This window comes from Camelina sativa, chromosome 15, assembly GCF_000633955.1.
Source record: "Camelina sativa cultivar DH55 chromosome 15, Cs, whole genome shotgun sequence".
Lineage (NCBI taxonomy): Eukaryota > Viridiplantae > Streptophyta > Magnoliopsida > Brassicales > Brassicaceae > Camelina > Camelina sativa.
Window position 1 is genome coordinate 23,228,457 of NC_025699.1, and position 24,571 is coordinate 23,253,027.

The 24,571-nt window shown below is 34.6% G+C and overlaps 2 protein-coding genes across 5 annotated transcripts; both read right to left on the bottom strand.

The window, feature by feature from the left end:
• LOC104747348 lies at positions 2,562-4,204 on the bottom strand. Of its 4 annotated transcripts, none has more exons than XR_761133.2 (4): positions 3,941-4,204; positions 3,592-3,753; positions 3,312-3,377; positions 2,562-2,847 (listed from the first exon to the last, which is right to left on the bottom strand). XR_761133.2 is itself a non-coding variant. In XM_010468978.2 (4 exons), exons 1-3 carry the CDS (start codon positions 4,084-4,086, stop codon positions 3,358-3,360), a joined length of 285 nt encoding a protein of 94 aa, XP_010467280.1. In that variant the 5' UTR covers positions 4,087-4,203; the 3' UTR covers positions 2,562-2,847; positions 3,312-3,357. The 4 variants fall into 4 exon arrangements, 3 of the variants coding, with proteins under 3 accessions (XP_010467280.1, XP_010467279.1, XP_010467281.1); XM_010468978.2 differs by having other exon boundaries at positions 3,635-3,753; positions 3,941-4,203; XM_010468977.2 differs by lacking the exon at positions 3,312-3,377.
• On the bottom strand, positions 5,636-7,606 carry LOC104747350. Its single transcript, XM_010468980.2, has one exon. It carries the CDS (start codon positions 7,426-7,428, stop codon positions 5,842-5,844), a length of 1,587 nt encoding a protein of 528 aa, XP_010467282.1. The 5' UTR covers positions 7,429-7,606; the 3' UTR covers positions 5,636-5,841.

Sequence of the window (24,571 nt, forward strand, 5' to 3'; positions counted from 1 at the left end):
AAGTATCCATAACTACTAATCCACATGATTGATATTCAATGTTCTAAATAAATCAATGTTGTTAATTTTTATTTTGTTTATTAACCATTTATGAGTGTATATGTTTCTGGACCAACACAAAACATGAAGAAAGGAGCTCATGGTGTCTATGGATTTAATTGTGTGGATGTTGTATGATGATTCTTTGGTCTGTCTACATTGGTATCCACACAAAAAATATCCACATGATCACATCCATAGCCACCATTCAACTGTTATTCTTCAGCTTTAAAACTCGTTTGACTCTAAATAAATGATTGATGTTTGTCCATTGAGATATAATAGGTTTTTTTCAAGTGCATCAAGTTCACAGAGAACTTTTGTTTAAGTATCTGCACGTTTTGGATGGGCTTGAATGAAAATCATGAATCTTAATGTCTAGATATGCTTTGTAAATCCCTGGAGACCTATCCATAGTTTTTCTATCACTAAACTTTGTTTATTTTTTTAAAGTGAATAGTTTTGGTTTTGGGTTCAAGGGTTTATGTTCTAGGATTTAAAATTTAGAATTAAAGGGTTTTGTACTTATTTGGTCTATGTTGTGTTATGGATAATATGCTATGGATAAAGATCTAACCAAATTTATGTATGTATATTTTGTATGAATAAACACAAGTAACTATCTATTAACAATACTGCAATTGATTATCCATTTATCATTGAACAAATGTTCAACGACAAATGGATACTATATAATCTAAAAATTCATAAAAAATATAGCAATATGTATCTTAAAATATAGAAAATATATAATCATAACATATTTTATATAAATAAATAGATTATTTGTTTTATGATAACAAATAAATATATTTTACTTTGTTAAAGTGTTAACAATAAAAAAGAAAAGAAAAAGAGAGAAAAGAATGAGAAAAAGAGGAGAGGGGCAAAATCGTTCAGAATGTGTGTGTATACTTACAAAAAACTTGTAAAAGTATAAGAAGGAAAGAAAGTGGGTGTAAGCGAAAAACTTGAATGACAAAGTATGTGTGAGTGTCATTCACCCAAACAATAATAATCAAATAAAAATAATATATAAATTAATGGAAAGGAATAAAACAATGTGGTAGAAGAGAATAGAGGTGGCGTGTGGTGTGGCAGAACTTGTTTCCAGTTAAGAAGTCGTTGCTCCTTATTTCGTAGGAATTGAGCTTCCCACAAATCTATTCTCTTCCATATAAATTTCAAATTAACCTACATATTTTAGTTTTGACATATATATACGAACATGTATATGTGATAATTTTGATATATTATGTAACGATATAAATAATATGTTGAAACTGAAATAACAAGTTTATGCCCATAATCTTGGAAACCTATATTATCGACCTAATAATTCAACTATGGATCATTTTTTTTAGTGTATTGTCATGTCTTATATTATTATCTACCTCTATCTTTTTACATTTTCTAGTTGTTTTGCCACTTATGTAACACTAGTTATAATTTACAAATTCAATAAACCAAGATTGAAATGGATTTAGAAATTGAGATGCTTCTCGTTAATATATAAACAATAAACAATAAACAATCAATCATATGATTATATCTTTAGTTGACCGTATGGGGATTAACGTAGTTAGAGTTAGATTACAGGTAACCAAACTGAAAAAAAAATATGAAAACAAAAAGCATTAACAAGAATCTGAGGGAAGTTTCTGTTATATTTCGTTTGCATGTGCAAATATAAAATAGCAATTGAATGTTTTTTTTAGTATAATGTAGGAAAAAATAATTGAATGTTCCGATAAAATGAACAATCACAGGAAAACAATTTTGTACGCAACCAGTTTCCGTACTCATCCAAGTCTACGTACAACCAGGCATCGATTCACACAAGAAAAAGAAAGAAAAAGTACACCTAAGCATTGTAGTCTTTACGAAAATGAATATATGCTTCACTTGGCATATTAAAATTTAATGATCCAATTTAATATTAGCACGTAATTATTGGGATGATTAATTATTACACCTCCCCTAATCATTCAAAGCTGTTTATGTTCTTTGACCAATTGTAGTTGGTTTGGCGAACATATACTATACTAAGTAGGAGTATTAAACTTTTCTATTGTTTCATTACAACCATAGGAGGATATATCTTTTTTTTTTTGGTGAAAACCATAGGAGGATATTATTGAGATAATAAATCGTTTATTCCGTTTCATCTTAAATTATGTTTTACAAAAGAAAAAAAAAATTATTTCACTGAACAGTGTTTAAACTTTGAATGCAAAAGTATTAGTTGTCTACCTATAGTCTTGTTTATGAAACATTGTGTTTGAGCATTGTTATGAATCTGAGGTTTCAACTGTTAGTTAAGTGTATTTTTACTTTTCGCAAGCAAGCCAATGCATCTTTTATAGGCATCCGAGATGACCTATGAACAACCAATGCAAGCGTACATTTTAAGCTTGTTTGAAGGAACTGTCACACTTGGAGAGTGCAGTACAACAGGAATCTCCAGATCTACGCTTATGTTTCAACTCCCAGAAGTAAGTGTATGTGGCAAATTGCAGCAAGATTATAGTTCGAGATTGGATAAAATGATGAGTCGGGAACAACATTGTTTTAGTTCTGATCAATAAACTTATTAATGCTGGCTGATATGCATTTTTTCTAAAACAAAAAAACTGTGCCAAGCAAACGAAAAGCTCTACAGCTAAATAATCCACACGTTGTGGAACTAAAGCTGAGTAACACAATAACTAAGTTTCATTTCTGAGGTAACCCCACGTTTTTCGATATCACATCCCAAAGTACTGATGCACGCACTGTGACATGCCACTCTTTTGTCTCTTCAAGTACCTGTCTCAAATTGCAACAAAATATACTAATCAGTATAAGAACCTGAAGGGGAGATTCATTGAGCTTAATGGCAAATATTCCTAACTATCAATTCTTCTTTACCGTCATTGTGTATCATATATGACACAACATTCTTTGTATGATAACCAAGAGATAACTCAAAGGGAGCCGAATGAAACAAAATACAAAAGTTTGTATAAACTACATTCTGTGCGTATCAAAAGTAACAAGTGTGCATCTTTATTATGCAAAGCCATAGCATAGACTGTCTCTGCATAATGTCTTTTAGCTTCATGAATATGCAAAAAAAAGCTTTAAATCAGAGAATCAAACTGAGTGTTTAAATGAACAAGATGTTTGTTATTCAGTGCTAAACAACCTTTTGTTCTGTCTATTACGCCAACACAATGTGAAAGGAAACAGAGTCTAATCTTAAACAGGAGAAGAATTGACAAGAAACCTACAAATGCAGCAGTACTCTCTTGCCCGCAACTGTAAAATCCAAGTGCATCACCCATCTTTTCCAATTCCTATCAAATCCCAAAACCCAAAATTGTTCTTTACAAATCAAGAAGGAACAACCAAAACCACTTAATCCTACTCAAACGGAGAAACAATAACAACACCCCAACGCGCTAACCAAACCCCACAGTGATAGATAAACAAGAAACAAATTCATTCAAAAACAGACTCTCATCTTCCCAAAATTATCCTAAAGAATCCTAAGTAAAGTAAAACACTCACAAAGAGGACTACTAGCGATCCTGACAAGTGCGTTGGAAGGTACCGTTAGACAGCTCGCAGAAAGCCCTCAAATTAACATTAAGGTGAGATGTGAGTTGAGAAGCAGCCACAACACTGTACAGAGGCAAGAACGACTGTGTACAACCAAGTGCTCCTAGATTCCTGAACATATATATTCACAAACCCCACCAAAATATTGATATAAATAAATCTGAATAAAAGCAAAAGATTGACCATTCCGAAATCGAGGTACGAAAAAATCTTCAATTTCGTGAGATCTATAAATGGGTTTTGATTAGATTCTACTGAAATTGATCAAGAGACTATGATGGAGCTATAGGGGACAAACCTGGAAGGTGATGAAAAGGTGAAGCGACGGGAGGATGGAGGAGGACGGAGGCGGGGAAGCGCCGTAGACGGAGAACGGAGAGATGGTGATCTAGCGGTGGCGGAGACGAAAGAGCGAGCAGCAGATCCTGCACTGCGCCAAGCCATTTTTTCTACAGACTGTGTTGCAAGGAGAAGTGAAGAGAGAAAGAGAGCGAGCGGAGAGGTTTTTGCTAGGGTTTACGGTGAAATGAATAGTGTGACACTCTCTCGATGAGTTTGGTTGTACGGATGTTTAGTGTGGTGTGCACCGTAGCTGATAATTACACCATACGATTATGTTGGGCTGAGAACTGAGTTGAATCTTGAGCTATTCTAGGCCCGTTCGTTATACATAAAATCTAGACCAATCAATTTGTCTTATGCATTTTTGTTCATTAACTTCAATACAACAATGTACTTTTCAATTTGAACCTTTGTAAAATTGAAATTTTATATCCAAACACTATGCAGAAACTAACATTGACTTAGTTGATTTTATTCAACCATTAATTTTTGATGATTTAAACCGTTATTATTATACAGTTGATATAGTACGTGATTGGTTGATTGAAAGTTGAACTGGGGAAAGGTTGGAAGTAACGTACTAATCCAGCTTCGATATATCCTGGAAACAAAAATCATAGTTGTGTGGGAAGTCTGTTAGTTGGGATTTTATTCAATTGATTTATCTGATAGTCAGAAATGCAGACAGTCTAACTACATGGGATAGACAGTGTGGTGATCCTTCAGGGAGAAATCCAATCTGAAACACTTTGATAACTTTGATGCGTTTCTATCGGGACTAACCGGATCAGCCGATAGAGTTTATAAAAATAAAAATAAAAATAGAAAAAAGTTGAAACTGACGTTGTTTTGGTTATGGTGTACACTTAGATTCAAAATGACGTTATTTTGAATTTAGGTTTGCATTATAGCTAAAACGGCATTGTCTTAAAGCATTCATATGTCACATTAAATGTTTAGTGGTGGCTTAGTTATAAAAAAATCAACGATCGACTAACAACAATTAAGTCGATGTTGGTTTTGTATAATGTTTAATAATTCAGATTTTAGAACAGTTCAAATTCAAAATTCATTGTATTGAAATTTAGATATAAAATTATATATGGTAATTCAAATGTTTGTATTGATGTTGACCATTTTCTGTGCCGGAATCACCCTTAGAGCATTATTTGGTCATACTAGTTTTGGATGTCTCAAAGATTTTTTTTATATATATTTATATTATTTTTATGATTTAATTTAATTTATTATTCAGCACCAATAAGAATACACCAACTGTCCACTTTTTCTCTCATCTGTGCCTCTAAGACCATCAATATTGGCAGTAACGCTCATCGTTACTCAAAATAATATATTTTAATTATTTTAATTAAATATTATTATATATTTAAATTATAAATGTGTAAAAAGAAAATTGACCAATCATACATTGACTTATGTAAGAGGAACGATTCTTAAAATGCTTCATAGAGAATCGCTTCTCACCTTTTTGTTTGCTTTTTGATTATTATTCTATTTTTAATTATGAGTATCTTTCATCTCAAAATTAAACCTTCTCTCACCTTCTTTTAATTTTATATTATTATTATTATTTGAAACTCATCCTCACAGTACGTGGGATGAGAATGCTCTTTACGTCTACAAACATCAATAGATTGTCACCAAATGTATTCATTTATGCATCTGTAAATTGAGACAATGATACGACTACAATATCTGAGATACTACAACAGCTATATGTATCTTAAGAACTAAAATATATACAAGAACTAATATATTTACAACACACATATACCAATTTATGACCGACACGAAATTGCTTATGTACCTATATTTTTCTATTATTTGCGACACTAGTTAATTAGAAGTGGGAAGCAAAGGCAAATCAACCTCATCACACCACTCCACACATCTAGTCTCATAAAACGAAGTGTTTAACTTGTTTGGCCAATAAGTTAGCCAAATTTTACCACCCATTCTCCATTTCAACACACTTCCTTCCATCTCTCTCCCAACTCTCCAGCCAACTTCATCTCCATACTCATCCCTTCCAAACACCATCCCTCCACTCTTCGTAAACACATTCTTTAAACCCTCTTGGTTCGGATTTGGCTTCACCATCGTCACTTCTTGGCCGCTCTCCCTATCGTATAATACCGCATCAAACACAGCAGCGTTTCCTTCGCTATCCTGCTCGATTTTCCAATCTTTAACCTTCCTCTTTGTAGACATTCTTGCTCTTGCCTTCACTCTCGGAGCCACTTTCCCTTTTCCGAAGTTTCCTTTTAGAACCCTTGTCACCTCGACCTCTCTCTCCTCGTTCTTGGTCGATCGTCCTAGGCTTAGTCCAGACACGTGGCTCGACCCGATTTCTGGCCCGAGCCAGACCCGTACCCGCGACGGAAAGTATCTCTCCTCCGAGTAACAATCTGCTATCTTATTCTCCAGGCCAACTCCTCCGTTCTGAAACCCTAGCTTCGACATGTGGATGCGTATGTTATCCACACGTGCGTTCACTTTAATGTAGTTCTCATGGAACTTAACAGAGTATTCAAACTGTACGAGTATTTCAGCTTGTTGGTGAGACAAAGCGTAACGTAGGACAGCTTCTTTGGGCTCTACGAAGGGAAACTTTACGATCTTGTTCTGAATCTGGTTAGAGCTATTATTTGTGACCTTCATTGACAAGATTGGGAAATAGCCTTTCAAGATCCAAAGCCCATGAGCTTCTGTTGCATAAGAAAACCCCAAAGAACGATGTGAGGGGATGAGGCTGCTGCTGAACTGTTTCAACCCGAGATTCCCAAGTCCCACCTCCTTGGAGATCATCCATTTGGACAAGGCGTAAGAAGCAGCACGTACGATGCACAGCTCGGCGTCTACACCGAGGGAGACCAGAAACGTTCGTAACACAGGTGCTTGTTGACACGTTAGTGCGTTCACGTGTGGACCTAGTAAGTTTTGGAAGAAGAAAGAGCCTACTTCACTAGGCGCGTCGAAAACACACAGCCAAAAGAGGCGCACGAGGAGGATGAGGTTAAATACGGATGAGAAGGACTCAGGCGAGTGAGAGTCCATGACCCAGCTAACCGGACCTGGCTTGATCTCAAGTAGCTCAGACTTTGTGCGCGCACCATCACGTGTGGTAGGAGAATGGGAGATTAGTTCTCGAAGAAGCTGGAGAACCAAAGGGAGGAACGGTTTCTCCGACGACAAGAGACATGTGTCGGAGACCCATATGGTCGACGTTTTAAGGCGGTCAAAACCCTCTACTATGACTTTGAAGGTGAGAGAGTGAGATTCTGGTTCAGAACCAGAATCCCATTCGGCTCTAAGTTTGATGGAACGTGTCAAATCGCCTGCCAGCTGAAACACTGCGTGAGAATCAGACTCGACGAACTCGGGAGATTCTGGAAGCTCGCATATCCACGACCATGGGTCCATTATATTTTTCTTGGACTAAGATTATTTTTCTAGTGAAAATGTGTGTTTTAGTAGAATGGGGGAAGAGGACGATAAAATTCTTTTAGCGAGAAACGGAGATGGAGAATTTTATAGAGAGATCATGTGGTGGAGGAGATACCATGAAGGTAGACTAAACTAATCAAGTAGACCCTTCAACGAAGCCATCACGGATTCTATGAGGATCGCATCATATTAAAAAAAATATGTGGCTTTACAATATCCTCATTAATGATTCACTCTTGTTTTCTTGTTTGGATATTTGGTTCATAAAGAACCACGACCACTCTTATTTTGCATGGAGGAGGTCAAGAAAGGGGACGTGGAGTTTTAACGTTTTCTCACTTGTGGGTATAGCTACGTGGTGCATGGATTAGAACGCGAATACGTACATTCATTTTTAGATCACATAAAAGATTAACCGGATACAAATTAATCAAGTATAGATACACATATATTTGATTGAAAATGACAGTGCATGTTAGAATTTTTCCTTGATAACATACTAAACATAGGAAAACTGCCAAATGGCAGTTTAGTGACGTATTTCGTTGGTTATTTTAGCATGGAATATACATTTAAACTGACGGATTCGAATCATTTTAATATTATCGAGTTACAACCGATTCTATAGGTAATCACTATTATTCCGTTAGTAATTAAAGACAAAAACTACTTTAACAAAACTTGCCAAAAATATATATGTATGTGTATGTCTTGAAACTTTAATTAACAAACCAACGACCCTTCATATCATTAATGGCGCAAAGATATATCTATAGGCAAACAAAAATTCGGATGTTAGTAGGTAAGAATGGGCGGATCTAGGGCAATAAGCAGGTGGGGCACGTGCCTCATACTAGTTTTTAAAGATTAGCCAGTGGTTATGTGTAGTTATATCCTTCAGCTTAATCGGCAAATAGGCACCCATGAGGATTACGTGGTCGGGAGTTCCAACCCTATTTGTCTCTTTGTTCTATGCTTTTGTTAGTCATTTCTTTTTTTGCCTACCAGATGCATTTTGCATTTTCTTTATTCTACTTAATTTTATTTTCTTTAATAAATTTATATGATTTTAGTTTTGTTTAATTTTTCTATTTCCAGTTTAATTTTTAAATGAATTATTTTTTTACTGTACTATACATATATCTTAATTAATAAAATGATAGTAAAACTAGCAAATTAGTAACATTAAAAATATTATCAGTTTATAAAGAATTTATTATTTTTTAGGGTTTAAGTTTGTGTGATATGGTTAGATAAGTAAATCTAAATGTCTATTTTATACTGAATTGTAAGTTTGTAATTGTGTATTTTCTAATTAACATTTTTAAAAGATATTTCTATACAAATAGCAAAAATGCTTTTAAAACTTTGGCTCTTAAAGATGCAAATTCAAGTTATCAAAAAGATTTTTTTAAAATATGTTTTATTATATAATTTTAATATTCTAAATATATATGTTTTGTGCCCCAGTCAAAATATTTGTCTGGATCCGCCAAGATTGTAGACGTATACCAACGGATTTACCAACAATATATTTATATATTTAATGAGAGGTCTCTATCCTCCTTAATATTGTCTCTGTTTTGTAAGCTCAATGGGTTCATACTTCATACCTCGAGTCATTTGTGTTGTTCTCTTAATCCTTGTAATGATTGTTGTAATAAGTATATAGTAATTAATATCACTACTTTAACAAAAAAAAAAAAGATAGAACATAAACTATCAATAAATTTACCATTGAAATATGTATTGTGAGACATTAAATGCAAATGAAATTAGCATAAAATTTCATTAATGATTTTATAATATCTTCGTTATTTGACAGTTGACACACTTGTTTTCTCGTTTGGATTATAGGCTGGTTAATAAAAGAACCACGACCACTCTTATTTTGCATGGAGGAGGTCAAGGAGTTTTAACGTTTTCTCGCTTGTAGTTGTAGTATAGCCACGTCTTGTATGAACGGAATCTACTATTCTCTATGTTTCATATTAGACCATGGGCAACGCCGTAGATTCGGCCCGTCTCCAGATTTTTTTGGATTTAAATTTAATTCATAAAAGTCCATTTTCGAAAAAACGGTTCTTAATTGGGGACGTTTTTCGTCCGTTTTCTTCGCCACGTGGACTCGTTTGATTGGTTGTCGAATTATCTAGGGTTAAACCAAAAAATCTTTCGCGAGACAAAATTTTGTCGAGTTCTTTCTTCTCTCTCGACGGCGACGACGAAGGCGATACACATCCTCGACGATTTGACGAAGCCGTTCCGTTCTTGTCACCGGAATTTCTTGCCATATTAACGAAGCCGATCTTCTGTCGCATCCGAAGCCGGTCCGATCTTCTGTTCCGAAGCTTGTTTGGCGGTTCGATCTTCTCTCCCGAAGCGATCTTTCTCTGTCACCCGATGCTTGTCCGGCGGGTGAATCGTGCTAATTAAATTTTGTCTTCTTCCCCCAATATGAGATTTAACCTTGATTGGCGTTGATTATCGAATTAGGGTTAGAGAATTGAGATTATCGAATTAGGGTTAGAGAATTAGGGTTATCGAATTAGGGTTATTGAATTAGAGTTATTGAATTAGGGTTATTGAATTAGGGTTATTGAATTAGGGTTAATGATTTAGGTTTTGTTGCTTTGGTCTCGTTCTGTTTTTTCATGTGTTTGTTGGATCGATTTGTCTCTGTGTGAAGATCGAGTTGTCTCTGTCTAAAGGTCGATTCGTTTCTGTATAACATTTGTTCTATTTTCGAGACACAAAGACGTTGGTAAGATGAACTTCGAAGTTAAGTATGTCGAAGTTCATCTTATCAACGTCTTTGTGTCTGTGTCGTTTGCTGTAGAAGTTCATCTGATCAACATCTTTGTGTCTCGGTCGTTCTTTTTTTTTAACATTGAGTTTGGTTAAACTTTGGTTTTTTTGTCTTAATTGTTAAAGGATCATTGGTATATAGAAACTCTATTATAGGTTTTAAATTTGGTGATTGTTGTGTCATTCGTATGGTTGCTAAAATTTTTTTTACATTGTCATTCGTATGGTTGCTAAAATGTTTTTTACATTGATTTTGATACAACTTTTGTTTTTCTTGTCTTAATTCACAAAGGATTTTAGGTTTCTCATTTGGTAGTTGTAATGTGTACTTCTAATAAATTGTGATTGTTGTGTAGTTGGTTGTATTTAATTTTGGTGTGGTTTGTTCATAGTTTCTTGTTTAATTTGGTAGTTGTAATGTGTACTTGTCATAAATTGTGATTAGACATTGGTTGTTTGGTCTTTAAGTTTTGCTACTTATTGCAAGTTAGCTGAGAGACAATGATAGACGATATGAAGTTCTAGCTGAGAAGGTAGATTACTTGACCTTATTCAATGAGTATGAATCGGACATCATTTAGGTAAGAGATGAGTGTTACGCAACTGAACAGAAGATGGGTACTTTAGAGGATGTAGTTTCTGAGCTACGTAATGAAAATAGGCTTAGAAATGTAAATGATTTGCTGGTTGTTGGTGTAATGGCTATTTTCGCATGTCTTCTAGGTATCTTGTTCATGTATACTTAAATCTTGTTGGTGTAATGGCTATTTTCTCTTTGCATGTACTTGTTCTAATCTAATGTACTTGGTGTAATCTAATTTTCTGTATTGTAATGACTTTCTCTTCTCCATGATGTACTTGTTGTTTTGTGGATCATGGAGACTTGTTGTTTTCTCGATCACGGGTACTTGTTTTTTTGTTATCACGGATGCCCATTGTTTTACTATCATTGTTGTTTTGTTATCACGGGTTATCCCTACTCTTCTATTATATATATGCGATCCTATCAAACCAACAATTTCAAAGCAACTTCACATTCACCCCAAACAATATCAAAGCAACAAAAACATACAAGTTATTTCTCCTTTTCTCTTTGTCTCTTCCTTTCTCTTTTTTTCTTTGTTTGAAATGGGATCATCTTCAAACCATTATCATTACCATGGAGATGATGATCATTATCACTACCAAGCAGATGATAGTGATCATTTTGATGCTTATTTACAAAATGTTTATGATGTCTCCCAACATATCCCCGAACCAAACCAGCCACACGATAGAATTTTTATCGAGCGAAACCGGGAAGAAGACCACAATAATCTTTGGAATGATTATTTTAGTGACACTCCCACATATCCAGAATATTTATTCCGGCGACGGTTTCGCATGCACAAGCCACTGTTCATGCGAATTGTGCAACGTCTCTCTACCGAAATCGAATATTTCCGCCAAACCCAGGATGCAACCGGACGGGCTGGTCTTTCACCTATACAAAAATGTACTGCAGCAATTCGTCAATTGGCATATGGTACTTCGTCTGACAGTGTTGACGAGTATGTCCGAATTGGTGCTTCGACAGCTCGAGAATGTTTGCACGAATTTACCGCCGGCATCATCCAAGTGTTTGGAGATGAATACTTAAGACGTCCTACACAGGAGGATCTACAAAGACTACTCTTTCAGAATGAACAGCGTGGATTTCCCGGGATGATTGGTAGCATTGACTGTATGCATTGGGGGTGGAAGAATTGTCCCACGGCTTGGAAAGGCATGTATTCACGGTCAACCGGAAAACCTACAATTGTGTTGGAAGCAGTAGCTTCGTATGACCTCTGGATATGGCATGCCTTTTGTGGAGCTCCAGGTACTATGAACGATCTTAATATTCTTGATCGATCTAATGTTTTTGATGACATAATAACCGGTCAAGCTCCGGAAGTCAACTTTGTTGTCAACGGAAGGGAGTACAACTTGGCGTACTATCTCACTGATGGTATTTATCCAAATTGGGCAACTTTTATTCAATCAATCCGACTTCCACAAGGTAGGAAAAAATCTCTCTTTTCTAAAAAACAAGAAGCTGTTAGGAAAGATGTTGAGCGTGCCTTTGGAGTCTTGCAAGCTAGATTCGCCGTTATTAAAAATCCGTCTCGTTTATGGGATAAAAACAAAATGGCAAATGTAATAAGATCATGCATAATACTCCATAATATGATTGTCGAAGACGAACGACATACATACAGTTACCGAAACATTATTTCTGAATTTCAACACGGAGAACATGTGGATCAAACATTTACCGTTGGTGCCGCCGGTGTGGGTTCAAATATCAGCAGTACGATTACTCGTCAAANTATTGTTTCTGAATTTCAACACGGAGATCATGTGGATCAAACATATACTGTTGGTGCCGCCGGTGTGGGTTCAAATATCAGCAGTACGATTACTCGTCAAACAAGACTTCGGGATAAACAAGCTCATGATCAACTAAAACATGATTTGATTGAGCATATTTGGACAAACTTTGGACATCTTCCGGATAATGAAGTTTGATTTTAAAATTTCTATGAGTTGAATAAAATGTTTGTTTTGGTTTTGATGTTTTTATGTTATATTTTTAATGTTATTAATTTCTAAATTGTATGTTTTTGTATTTTCTTTCTTTAAATAATTAATCTTTAAACTTTCAAAATAATATTATTTTATTTGGGGGACCAAACCCAAATACACACCAATGCTCCTACTAAAAATAAGAAACCCTCAAAATATTAGTATTAAATGTGGGGGACCAAAAAAAGTCCCACACCATTGTGGATGGTCTNAATATTATTATTTTATTCGGGGGACCAAATACAAATAGACACCAATGCTCATACTAAAAATAAGAAACTATCAAAATATTATTATTAAATATGAGGGACCAAAAAAAGTCCCCAACCAATGTGGATGCTCTTAGGACAATTCTTGGTCTCTCTTATTCACCCCCAATTAATTAAAAAAAACAATTTATTAATCAAAGAAACAAAATTAGTATATTATTCAATTTTAAAGTTATTAATTCTAAACATTATATTATAGTTTTTAATTATAATATGTAAATCTAAATTATTTTTCTATAAACCCAAACCAAAATATAATTTTGTTTAATTGTGTAATTTAAACCCTAATCATTTTTTTATAAACCCAAATTGAAATATAATTTTCTTTAATTGTAAAATCTAAACCCTAACCATTCTTTTATAAACCCAAACCAACATATAATTTTCTTTAATTTTAAAATCTAAACCCTAACCACTCTTTTATAAATTCAAACCGACATATAAATTTATTTGATTGTAAAATCTAAACCATAACCACTATTTTGTAAACTCAAACCGACATATAATTTTGTTTAATTATAAAATCTAAACTCTAACCACTATTTTGTAAACCCAAACCGACATATAATTTCGTTTAATTGTAAAATCTAAACCCTAATCACTCTTTTGTAAACCAAAACCGACATATAATATTGTTTAATTGTAAAATCTACACTCTAATCATTGTTTTATAAACCCAAACTGACATTATTTACTTATTAAAAAATCTACAGAATTTGTTTCTTTAATTTTTTTTGTCTTTTTATTTTGATTTTGATTTATTTTATAAATATGATATGACGTGGCGTTTTGTTGTATTTTGATTGGTTAATTAAGAGGGGTGAATAAAAGAGGTTCACCCCTAGGGGAGAACCCAATAATTTTTCTTCATACTAGGTTTTGAACCCACGCTACGCGTGAGTTTATTTAATATATTTTGGTTAAAACTATACATGACAGATTACTGTTACGAAATATAATCTTGTAAAAAACTTTAAATTACTATTAAGGTAAAAAATTATTTCAACTACACAATTTAAAAAATATAAAATCAGTTGTGTTAAAAATTCAAATCTGATAAAAAGAATCATGAATTTATACTTAAACGTTATACTTTTTTCTTCTTCTTCTTCTTCTTCTTCGTGAGTTTCTTCACATTTTTCCGCTGAATAATCATTCAAAACCTTCTTTTTAGATTTCCACACAACTTGTTAGCCAATCAAACTCCACAACCAAAATCATTGCCTATTTTCTCGTAAAATTGGTGCAATTCATGAAAACCAACATAGTCACATATTCACTCAGTTATTGATACTTTCACAGTATACTTACTTGGTTTTAGATTTACACGTATTGAAACTTCTCAAACCAAACGTTAATACTACAAAATTGTAAATTACTTAGAAATAAAGTAATAAGAACAAATGTATAGCTAATAAAACACGTGTGCTTGTCGTCCATCTTTCTCCTTTAAACCCAAAACTTGACTCAAACATCAAATTAAGGTCTTGCGATGTCAATCATTTTTCCTTAGACCCAAAAATAAAAAATTTACTGAAAGAATATCAACTCATCTATAAAATCATACACAAAAATATGTTTTACAGCTCAGAAGAAATAAAAAGCACAAACGTATATAAATAAGATATTTTTAAGATATTTGAAAATCGAATATATAATATTTAATAATATGTAAACATTTAAAAATTTAATAGAGATTAAATCTATATAATATCTTAAACTTTAGATGTAGTATAAATATTTTAACATTTTTAATTTTTTAGAGTTAAATATTAATGATAAAAGTTTAAGTATTTATAATATTTTAAACTTTCTATGGAGGTATTTTTAATATTTTTAAATATTCTATTAAGTTTAGATATTTATAATATTTGAACCTTTTATAATTTTTAATAATTATAATATTTTAACCTTTTAAACTACATCTAAAGTTTCAATATTGTTAATACTTTTAAACTTTTTAAAATATTATAATATTATAAAACTTAAAGTTTGTTTTCTGTTGTGCTTCTGTATAAATATTATTGTTATGTATTAATTTATGATAATGATTTTTAGAAGTTTTAATTTGCTATACTAATTATAAATTTATATAGATAAACTTAAAAAAAAAAAAAAATTTGCCCAAATAAAAAACCAGATTAACCCAAATAAATTTTTTAAATTTGGACGCCTGCTAAATCAAGCTTCCTGCTCATTCGTAGTTAGAAGCATATTTATCTTATATATAATTGTTCTCAGCTAGTGTCTAAAATTTTCTAGCCGATGTGGGACGTTGTACATATACTTATTAATATTTTAATATAATTTTTTTAAATAATTTCAAAAATATTAAATATTAACATGTCTGATCCCGATTGGTCGTTTAAAAAATCTGAATATACAAAATTCTGGAAATATTAAAAATGTTAAATAATGAAGTGGCTAATCCCTATTGAATGTTAATAATATAGAATGTTTTGTAAATTATAAAAATATTAGATAATGAAGTGGCTAATCCCTATTGGATGTTAAGAATATAGAAAGTTCTCTGTAAATTATTAATATGTTAAATAATGAAGTGGTTAATACCTATTGGATGTTTAAATTCCTAGGTGGACAGCCTTTGAAGCTTATAGCTCCTACTTTTATTTAGTATAATTAAGTTTTAGGATTTTTCATACATGTTAAGAAAATTATTTAATTTTCTATTTTACCCCTTATTAATATATTATACAATTTTTTTGTTTGTCAATACATTAAATTAGTAGGGATAAAATTGGAAAATTTATCAAACATTTACACTGAAAATACAAAGTGATACTTATTTTAAAACAAAATAACAGAGGGAGTACAAAAATTAATTTTCGATTATTAAAAAAAACATTCTTTTCGATTACAGAAAAGAATGAATATACAAAATAACATACTGCTATATATTGGTCGAACAATATTAGCAAAACTTTATTATAGTAACATACTCCCTCCCTTTTTTATAGATTGAGAAAAAAGTATAACATAATCCGCATTGTGCATGGTTAGGATTATAATCATTTGGATTTTAATCAATACTTTCCCCGTTTTTTATTAAAATTATGTTTGAGTTTTTTTTCCTGATTTTAAGAGATTGAAGGGCGAGGAACCGGATAATATATCATATTAAATCAATATATATCATATTAAATATTATTGGTAAAAAGAAAAGAATAAAAGCTTTGATTAAATAGAAAAATACTATTCGATGGGTTTTATTTATGGAAATTTGCTTGTAAAATTATTTCTAAATTACGAAATATCTTATTTTATCTTTATTCAGACTTACTTATTTTATTGTAAAAATACAAGTATAAATTACCAACATTATTAATTTAATACACTACTAAATACCATGTCTTAAATTCAATAAAGCATTATTAATATTATTCGAATATTGCCTTTCATATGCACAGTTTTTTTTTTTTTTTTTTCATTTACCCTTAAATAGTGTAAAAATTCAACCACCAAAGCTAAGCCTATCAATATTTGAGAGTGATATTATGAAATAACATTGTTGTCATATTCCCATGATAGTAAGTCACCAAAAAGTTTACTCTTATTGTTGTTACACTTTTCACAACAAAAACCAAAACATATTCATTTGACACATGATGGATAACCAACAATATGTAATTTAAATTATATTTTTATGTAAAAGAAATTCAAATTCTAAGTGACCATTTTAGCATCATCAAGTCCAATATTGTGACTACAACAATTCCTAAAGCAATAGTCTATTATTTCTCATATAATACTTATTTGAAACCATTTTGCTATATGAATCAAAGTCTTCTTAAGTTTACATTTCGATTTTCATTGTTTTCTATAATTTGTTGAACGTGTATAATTCAACAAAAACAATTTAGATATTTAAACCAGAGATACTTTCCTTAAGACTCTGCGTGTAATAATAAGAAGCTTAAACGTGCATTCATGCCCCCATGATACATTCCCCTGTGTTGTTTTGAAATCAGTATCAACCTAAATTTGGAAATATGTCTTTTTCATATGTGTCATCGTTAATATCCATTTGCTCTTCTTCAATCCCTAAACATTTGATTATGCAAGAATACATAAGAAAATTTTCAAATGTCACCTAAAAATACAAAATAGGTACCATATAAAAAAAATAACTCCCTGAACGGAGCTGTTGCTAAAGCATAACTAATATCTTAGCTGTTTGGAAACAGGTGGTAGATTCATTTTTGGCAACTTAGGTTTTTCATGTCCATATTAAGTACACATTGGAAAATCACAATTAACACCTATCTTCTCCAAATTTGCCATGACCAAAATATATACTTTTAAATTAATATATGTACCATAGTTTCAAGGGACACTTAAGCAATCATATATCTGGTCTATAAACCTCCATACGGTTTTCATTATGGACTAAATAGATGACCTAAGGGCATGTCCACTGGTTAAAATGAGATGAGTTCTTAATATATATTATTTTAATGTAATATAATTATTTATTTAAAGATTAAATTAGAAAAAAAAATTCAACTAGTAGTCATGTGATATGTGGTGAGAAACGGTTCTATAGATTCTAGAATCGTTTCTCATTTTTCTCCTTATTTTCCTCACCTTCTCTCTTCTTTTATTATTGTTTATTTGTTTTTAATAAATGAGCAACTGTCTGAGAATCACTGTTGTAGATGGTCTAAACACTTTAAATTAAATAACTGTTTTCTAGTTTTTTTTAATTTCAATAATTACAAAAAAAAAATGAAGATTAAGATAATTTCCTAAATAGTGTGGGTATTATTTGAATTTTTGTTAAAAGTAGAGGTTTAGGTCATCTCCAATGGTAAGGTTGTAAGCATATATGTTAACATTATTTTCAGTATTACAGTTTGTAAAATTACAGTTTGTATTTTTGCATCTCCAATGTCATCTCCAATAATGTTTGTCATCTCCAATGGTAAGATTGAACATATACTCAGATGATAAAAGAGTTCATCATACTGTAATTTTACAATCACTAACAGCTGCAACTTATACTCAGATGACAAACATCCCAAGATAGATATAAATGTCTCATAGCCATTAGGATCCGACAAGATTACAGCGATGTGGTCCAGGCCAAGGATCAATTCTCTCCAGATACGGAAATGCTACTCATTTACTATGTGGCCACATGGATATGAGCCCTTGCATACGGTCCATTTGAATACCCGGAGAGAGGATTTATCCGTAGGCTGCACCTCCCCCAGGAATTAGTCTCGAGCCCCTCCATAGGTCAAGGATTTACCCTGAGTTATCCAAAAAAAAAAGATTACGGCGATGTTGAGCACTGGAAACATGAGAAAGATTCCATATGCATCAATCCCTTTGGATTTGAGTTTCTCTACCACCACATCAACATTTGCTTGCACATATATAATCAAAATCAACAAAAAAAATTGGCTAAAACAAAGCTCCCAGCTTCCAAAACACATACAAAATCTGCTTCTTTAATCAGAATCACAGATTTTAGCAACTTCAATTCTAGGCTTTAAAAAACCAGTAAAAATCCTAAAAAATGTCAAAATTCAGATGATTCACTACACAGTAACATGGAGAAAACTAGATTCTGTATAAGATCAAACCAAAATTTTCAAACACTTTTGGGCTTACAGTGAAATTGCAAAATCAAAATCCCTAATAAACAAAAATAACCTAATTGAAGCATAAAGTACGAAGACCTGTCACTAAGAACATGGAATTCAAATCAAACAGAGAGATTGTGGAAATCTGTTTGCGGGGAAGAGATGATGACGGAAGCGCCTTCGAAACCGAAACGCCCAATGATTCCGAAACCAGTCCCTTGTGTCAAAGGATTTGACTCGAAGCCGTCACAAACGCTCAATGATTTGTGTATTTTGTTTGGCCATTGGAGATAAACATCGAGAGAGAGATCAAGAGAGAAATAATAAAAAAAACTAACCCTACACTCAATTAAAAATTAGCGCGCAAGCATCCTTTTTTTTTTAATTAACACTCCACACGTTGAGACATTGACACATGCCTCTAAGAATCAACATGCAAAATTTCTTAGCTAAGAAATAAATCTTAGCTTATTCCATATTTTTGATTAATTTTTTTCCTTTAATAGCCAAGGGCATGTCCAGTGGAGAAATTTAAGGGTGCTCAACAAAATTAAATTAATAAAAATATTAAAAACTGAAGAAAGAGAAAGAAACGTTTCTTAAATAGAGACTTTTTAGAAATGTTTCTCAGCTACTACTACACACATGTCAGTTATTTAGACCAAGTCCAGTGGGAGTACTTATTGGGTTGCTCATGTTTTTTGTAGGGTCAAATTTTAATTTAAAAACTCAAAAGTTGGCCCACTAAGAAAACAAACGCTTCTGGAATTGCTGACCGAAAAAACGTTCTCATACTGTTTGTAGGCCATAGACAATTTTCATTGGTTCAGCTTTATTCAAAAATTAAAAATATAATTATATGATTAAAGTAGTACTTTTTTTTTTGAGAATCTCCAGCTATTTCTAGGTTGGACATGCCATTAGTAAGAAATTTTCTTGTACTCATATAATATTAATATTTTCTTTTGTGAGTTGACTAATTTAAGAATTTAATAATTTATTAATATCAGAGAAGATAAATTTAGGTTGAAGATGTAACTTTTCAAAACAATTCAAACTAGAGGAGAAAGTTGATACACGGGTTCAGAGAGAAGGGTTGCTAAAGAAAAAAGGAAAAAAATTGGGGGTTACTGTCTAAATGGGCCTTTTTTAATAAAAACCTTTGATATTGGGTATTTTTATCCGTGATATCGGATTTAGGCCTTTTTTGATAAAACAAAAATACAATGTTGGCCTTCTCTTCTTCCTTCTTCTCCGGCGATGAAAACCCTCGCCTCCTTCTCTTCTTCCTTCTCCTTCATCAACACCATTATTGTCATTTTCAACACACCTCCAAAATACTAAAACGCCCTACCACTAACACCATCTCAGAGCTAATGGATTCAATCTGTGTTGTGGTAAATGAAAAAAAATATAAACCTTAAGAGGATACTATCTTGTGAACCCAAGGGTTCCAATCAAAAATCATCTCATCTCATCATTGTCACCAGATCTCATCATCTCCACTACCATCTCTTTCACCGGATCTCATCAACTTCGCCACCATCTCTTTCACCGGAGTTCATCATCATCACCACCATCTCTTTCACCAGATCTCATTATCGTCACGACCATCTCGTTCACCGGATCGCATCATCGACACCATCATCTTGTTCACCAGATTTCATCATCAACACCATCATCCACCAGATCATCATCACCATCTCACCACTAACGCCATTCACCAAACTAAGAAAAAGAAGAGGGCAAAATTATCTTTCCAGTCTCAAATAAACGCTGAAATCTGTAATCACGGACAAAAAGTCTTTACCAGACAATACTCTTCAAAAAAAATCCTTATCCCATAATTAACTCAAGAAATTATGAAGAAAATACAAAAAAAGACTCAATTCAATCTCCCAAGAAGTACTATACTTCTCAAGACTTGTCAGAAACTGTTGTTGGCATTGTGCAATTTCTTTTTTCTTTTTAATTCTATACAATTTCTTTTGGATTATCTTGTAGTAATTTTTTTATTATCTTGGAGTTAGTTGTTGCTGAAACAAATTGAAACGACCCGACCCGTTTTTTTTTAATTAATAAAATAATAAATAATAAATAATAATAATAATAAACTACAACTAGTGGTCCCATATCCACTAGCCACCTACCACAATCACAATCAACAGCGGGAATAACCAATCTCAATATCCAATAATAATCAAATAATTATAACAAAACAATATCCAAAACTCAACCAACATGAATCATAGAACTAGCAACCTAGCAATGTTTCTACTGACCCAACTCTAGCAACCTAGCAATTCCAGACAACAACCAATCAAGTCCCTAGAACATCCTCCTCTTCATCGCCTTGATTCCACGATCACACTTTGCCTTTACCTACACCACAAACACAAATTGAGATCCATGAGTATATTATAAACACTCAGTGAGGCAATCCTCCCATCTACTGGGCTATACACACAAGCAACTGTAATTCCAATGTTCCAAACAATCAACAAGTAAAGCATACAAACCAGGAAAACCAACATCATCTCGCTGGAAGGGAGGTGCCGACCGACACTGGCTCTTGGTGTCGACCAACACTACCCCACAGTGTCGATCGATGCCGCTTCACTGGTGTCGACCTACACCAATTGGTGTCGATCGACACTACCTCTGCAACCGCAATCTGCACGAAGCCGAGAGTCAAATCTCGCTCCTAAACTCCACCAAATCGCCGATTACTCAAAAACCAAGTCATATACGTCTGTAGGAACCTGTAGCAATCAATCCCAGCAAGAAAAACACACAAAAACAGCAACAAACAAGCAAGAACAAGGAATCACAGGCTTAGATCAACCATGGTCATGCACTCACCTATCTGCAGGAAGATTCTAACCAACAGTAATGAATCCAACCTTCCTAGCAAGCTTCTAGATCCTTCCTAGCTTCAAATCTCTCAAGAACAGCCAAGAATCTCACCAATCTCCTCCAAAAACTCAAGAACAGCTCCTTTCTCTCTTTTTCTCTCAAAACGATGAAACGGCGAGAGACAAAACTTGCCAAAAAACCCTTTTTCGTTGATTGCCACTTAAGTATCTCGGTTCAATGGTTTTCCTTAAACCAAACTGACCAAAATCGACAATTGAATCAATCTGGTTGAACCATAAATTAATGGTGTTGACCGACAGCATCCTTGGTGTTGATCGACACCCACCCCCAAAACGCAGAGTTTTGGTTTGTGGGGGTTACAATTCTCCCCCACCAACATAGATTCGTCCTCGAATCTCGAACAACCATCAGCCAAGGACTCTCGTGCAACGTCTCCACGGTCCGCACCCCTCTGACCGATCTACGGAAAGTCACCTCTAGGCGATAAACTCACGTTCCAGGCATTATTTGCTCTCGACTTTTGGACTTTCCTTTACTCATAGGCCTTAACCTTGAGTTTTTATTGGCTCCTCATCAGGCCGAAACCTGCATGCCATAATGTTGGCTCCTCATCAGGCCGAAACCTGCATGCCATAATGTTGGCTCCTCATCGGGCCCAAACCCGCATGCCATAATATATAAGGAAAATCCAATACTTGTCTCTCGGGTTGCCACCCTACAGCGCGCCCNACCTGCATGCCATAATGTTGGCTCCTCATCGGGCCTAAGCCCGCATGCCATAATATATAAGGAAGTCTAATATTCGTCTCTCGGGTTGCCACCCTACATCGCGCCCCCGGATCGTCATCCAAAGTCGATATACCAACCATACGCCCAAGCCACAAAGTCTCAGAATATGGTAGTACTACAAGAACCAAAGTCCCCCCAAAAGTCGCGAGCAAATAATTCTGAACACGTCTGAGTCCTATCCCTATACAGGTTTCCTTCCCGTGGCTCGCGTAAAACATGACAATGTCCTACCAACCACATATCCCCTCTCTAGAATACCTCATGACCACACAAGGATCATATACATGCCACAAGGCCAAACAAATGTCCTAAACAGGACCGCCACAAAGGCCAAACAAATGTCCTCAACAGGACCGCCACCAAGGCCAAAAAAAAGTCCTCAACAGGACTGCCACCAAGGCCAAACAAATGTCCCAAACAGGAACGCCACCAAGGCCACTCGTCCCGAAGGACCGTCACAAAGACCACTTGTCCCAAAGGACCGTCACGAAGACCACTCGTCCCAAAGGACCATCACGAAGACCATACATCCCGAAGGACCGCATAAACAGGAAACACTGGCTAAACAGCCCGCCACAAAGGCTACACAATTGGCTTAACAGCCCGCCACAAAGGCCACACAATTGGCTAAACAGCCCGCCACAAAGGCCACACAATATCTCAAAAGACAGCCACACACGGGCACAATGACTCAAAAGTCTGCTACTAAGGCCACACAAGCCCCTCCAAGGCTCTCCACCACTAAAATGGACAAATTCTAACTCACATAAAATTTTCCATTTTTAGCATTTTCCAGTTTTGGAAACCTCTATTTCAGGAAAATTTCCTCCAAAACCCTACTTCACGAGAATTTCATACCCCGAAAACCACCTCATCTTGTTACTTTGTCGCACAACCAACCACCCCTAAGCGACCAAGTAAACAAGAGAGATAGGCTGGAATACTCTATTCCCGCTCCAGCCACAAATTATAGATGGGACCAGGCTAGACAAGCTCAAGTCGCGGCTTGCTTCTCATACCACTTCTTAAACCTTGCCTTCATCCTCGCCTCTGGCTTCCAAGTCTGCTCCTCAACACCATCACAATCCCAAAGGACTCTCATCAAAGGAATCTTCTTCTTCTGAAGTTCCTTGATCTTCCTCCCGAGAACCCTCACTGGTCTCGCCTCCAAAGTCATGTTGGGCTGAAGATCTTCAGGAATCTTAGCCAACAACTGATTATCCTCACGGAGACACTTCCGCAACATAGAAATATGGAAAACCTTGTGGAATGCCCGCATAACCTCAGGCAACTCCAGCATATGCTACCGGTCCCACCGGCTCAATCACTCTGAACGGACCCATAAACCTTGGACTCAACTTAGTCTCTGTCAATGACCTGTTCGGACCCCAAAACATGGCCATCTTGAGGTACACTCTGTCTCCTACCTGAAACTCAAGATCTCTCCTCCTCCTATCAGCATAACTCCTCTGCCTATCCTGAGCCTCCTTCATGTTCAGCTTGAGAAGTCAAATCTTCTCTGAGGTCTCCTGGAAAAAATCTGCCCCGAACATGCTCCTCTCCCCCACCTGAGTCTAGCATAACGGTGTACGGCATGGTTTCCCATACAAACCCTCATAAGGAGCCATCTTAATACTCGCCTGATAATTGTTGTTGTAAGCAAGCTCTACCAGGTTCAGGTAATCTGCCCAATGCCCACCCCAATCCAACACACACATCCTCAGCAAATTGTCCAGCGTCTGGATCGTCCTCTCTGACTGTTCATCGGTCTGGGGATGATAAGCTGTACTCCTATGCACCTTAGTGCCCATCTCTGCCTGAAATGCTTTCCAAAACACTGAAGTGAACTTAGAGTCCCTATTAGACACAATACTCGCTAGCACCCCATGCAACTTTACTATCTCCTTCACATACTTCTTAGCCAAGACCGCTTCTCCATCAGTCTTCTAAATGGCCAAAAAATATGCTGACTTAGTCAACCGGTCCACAATGACCCAGATAGCATCAAAAGTCCGAGACACTGACAATCCTACCACAAAATCCATAGTGATCATATCCCACTTCCACTCAGGAATGGGTAGACTCTTCAGTAACCCGCCAGAAACCTGATGCTCAGCCTTCACTAGCTGACACACATCGCACTTTGCGACCCAACTAGCT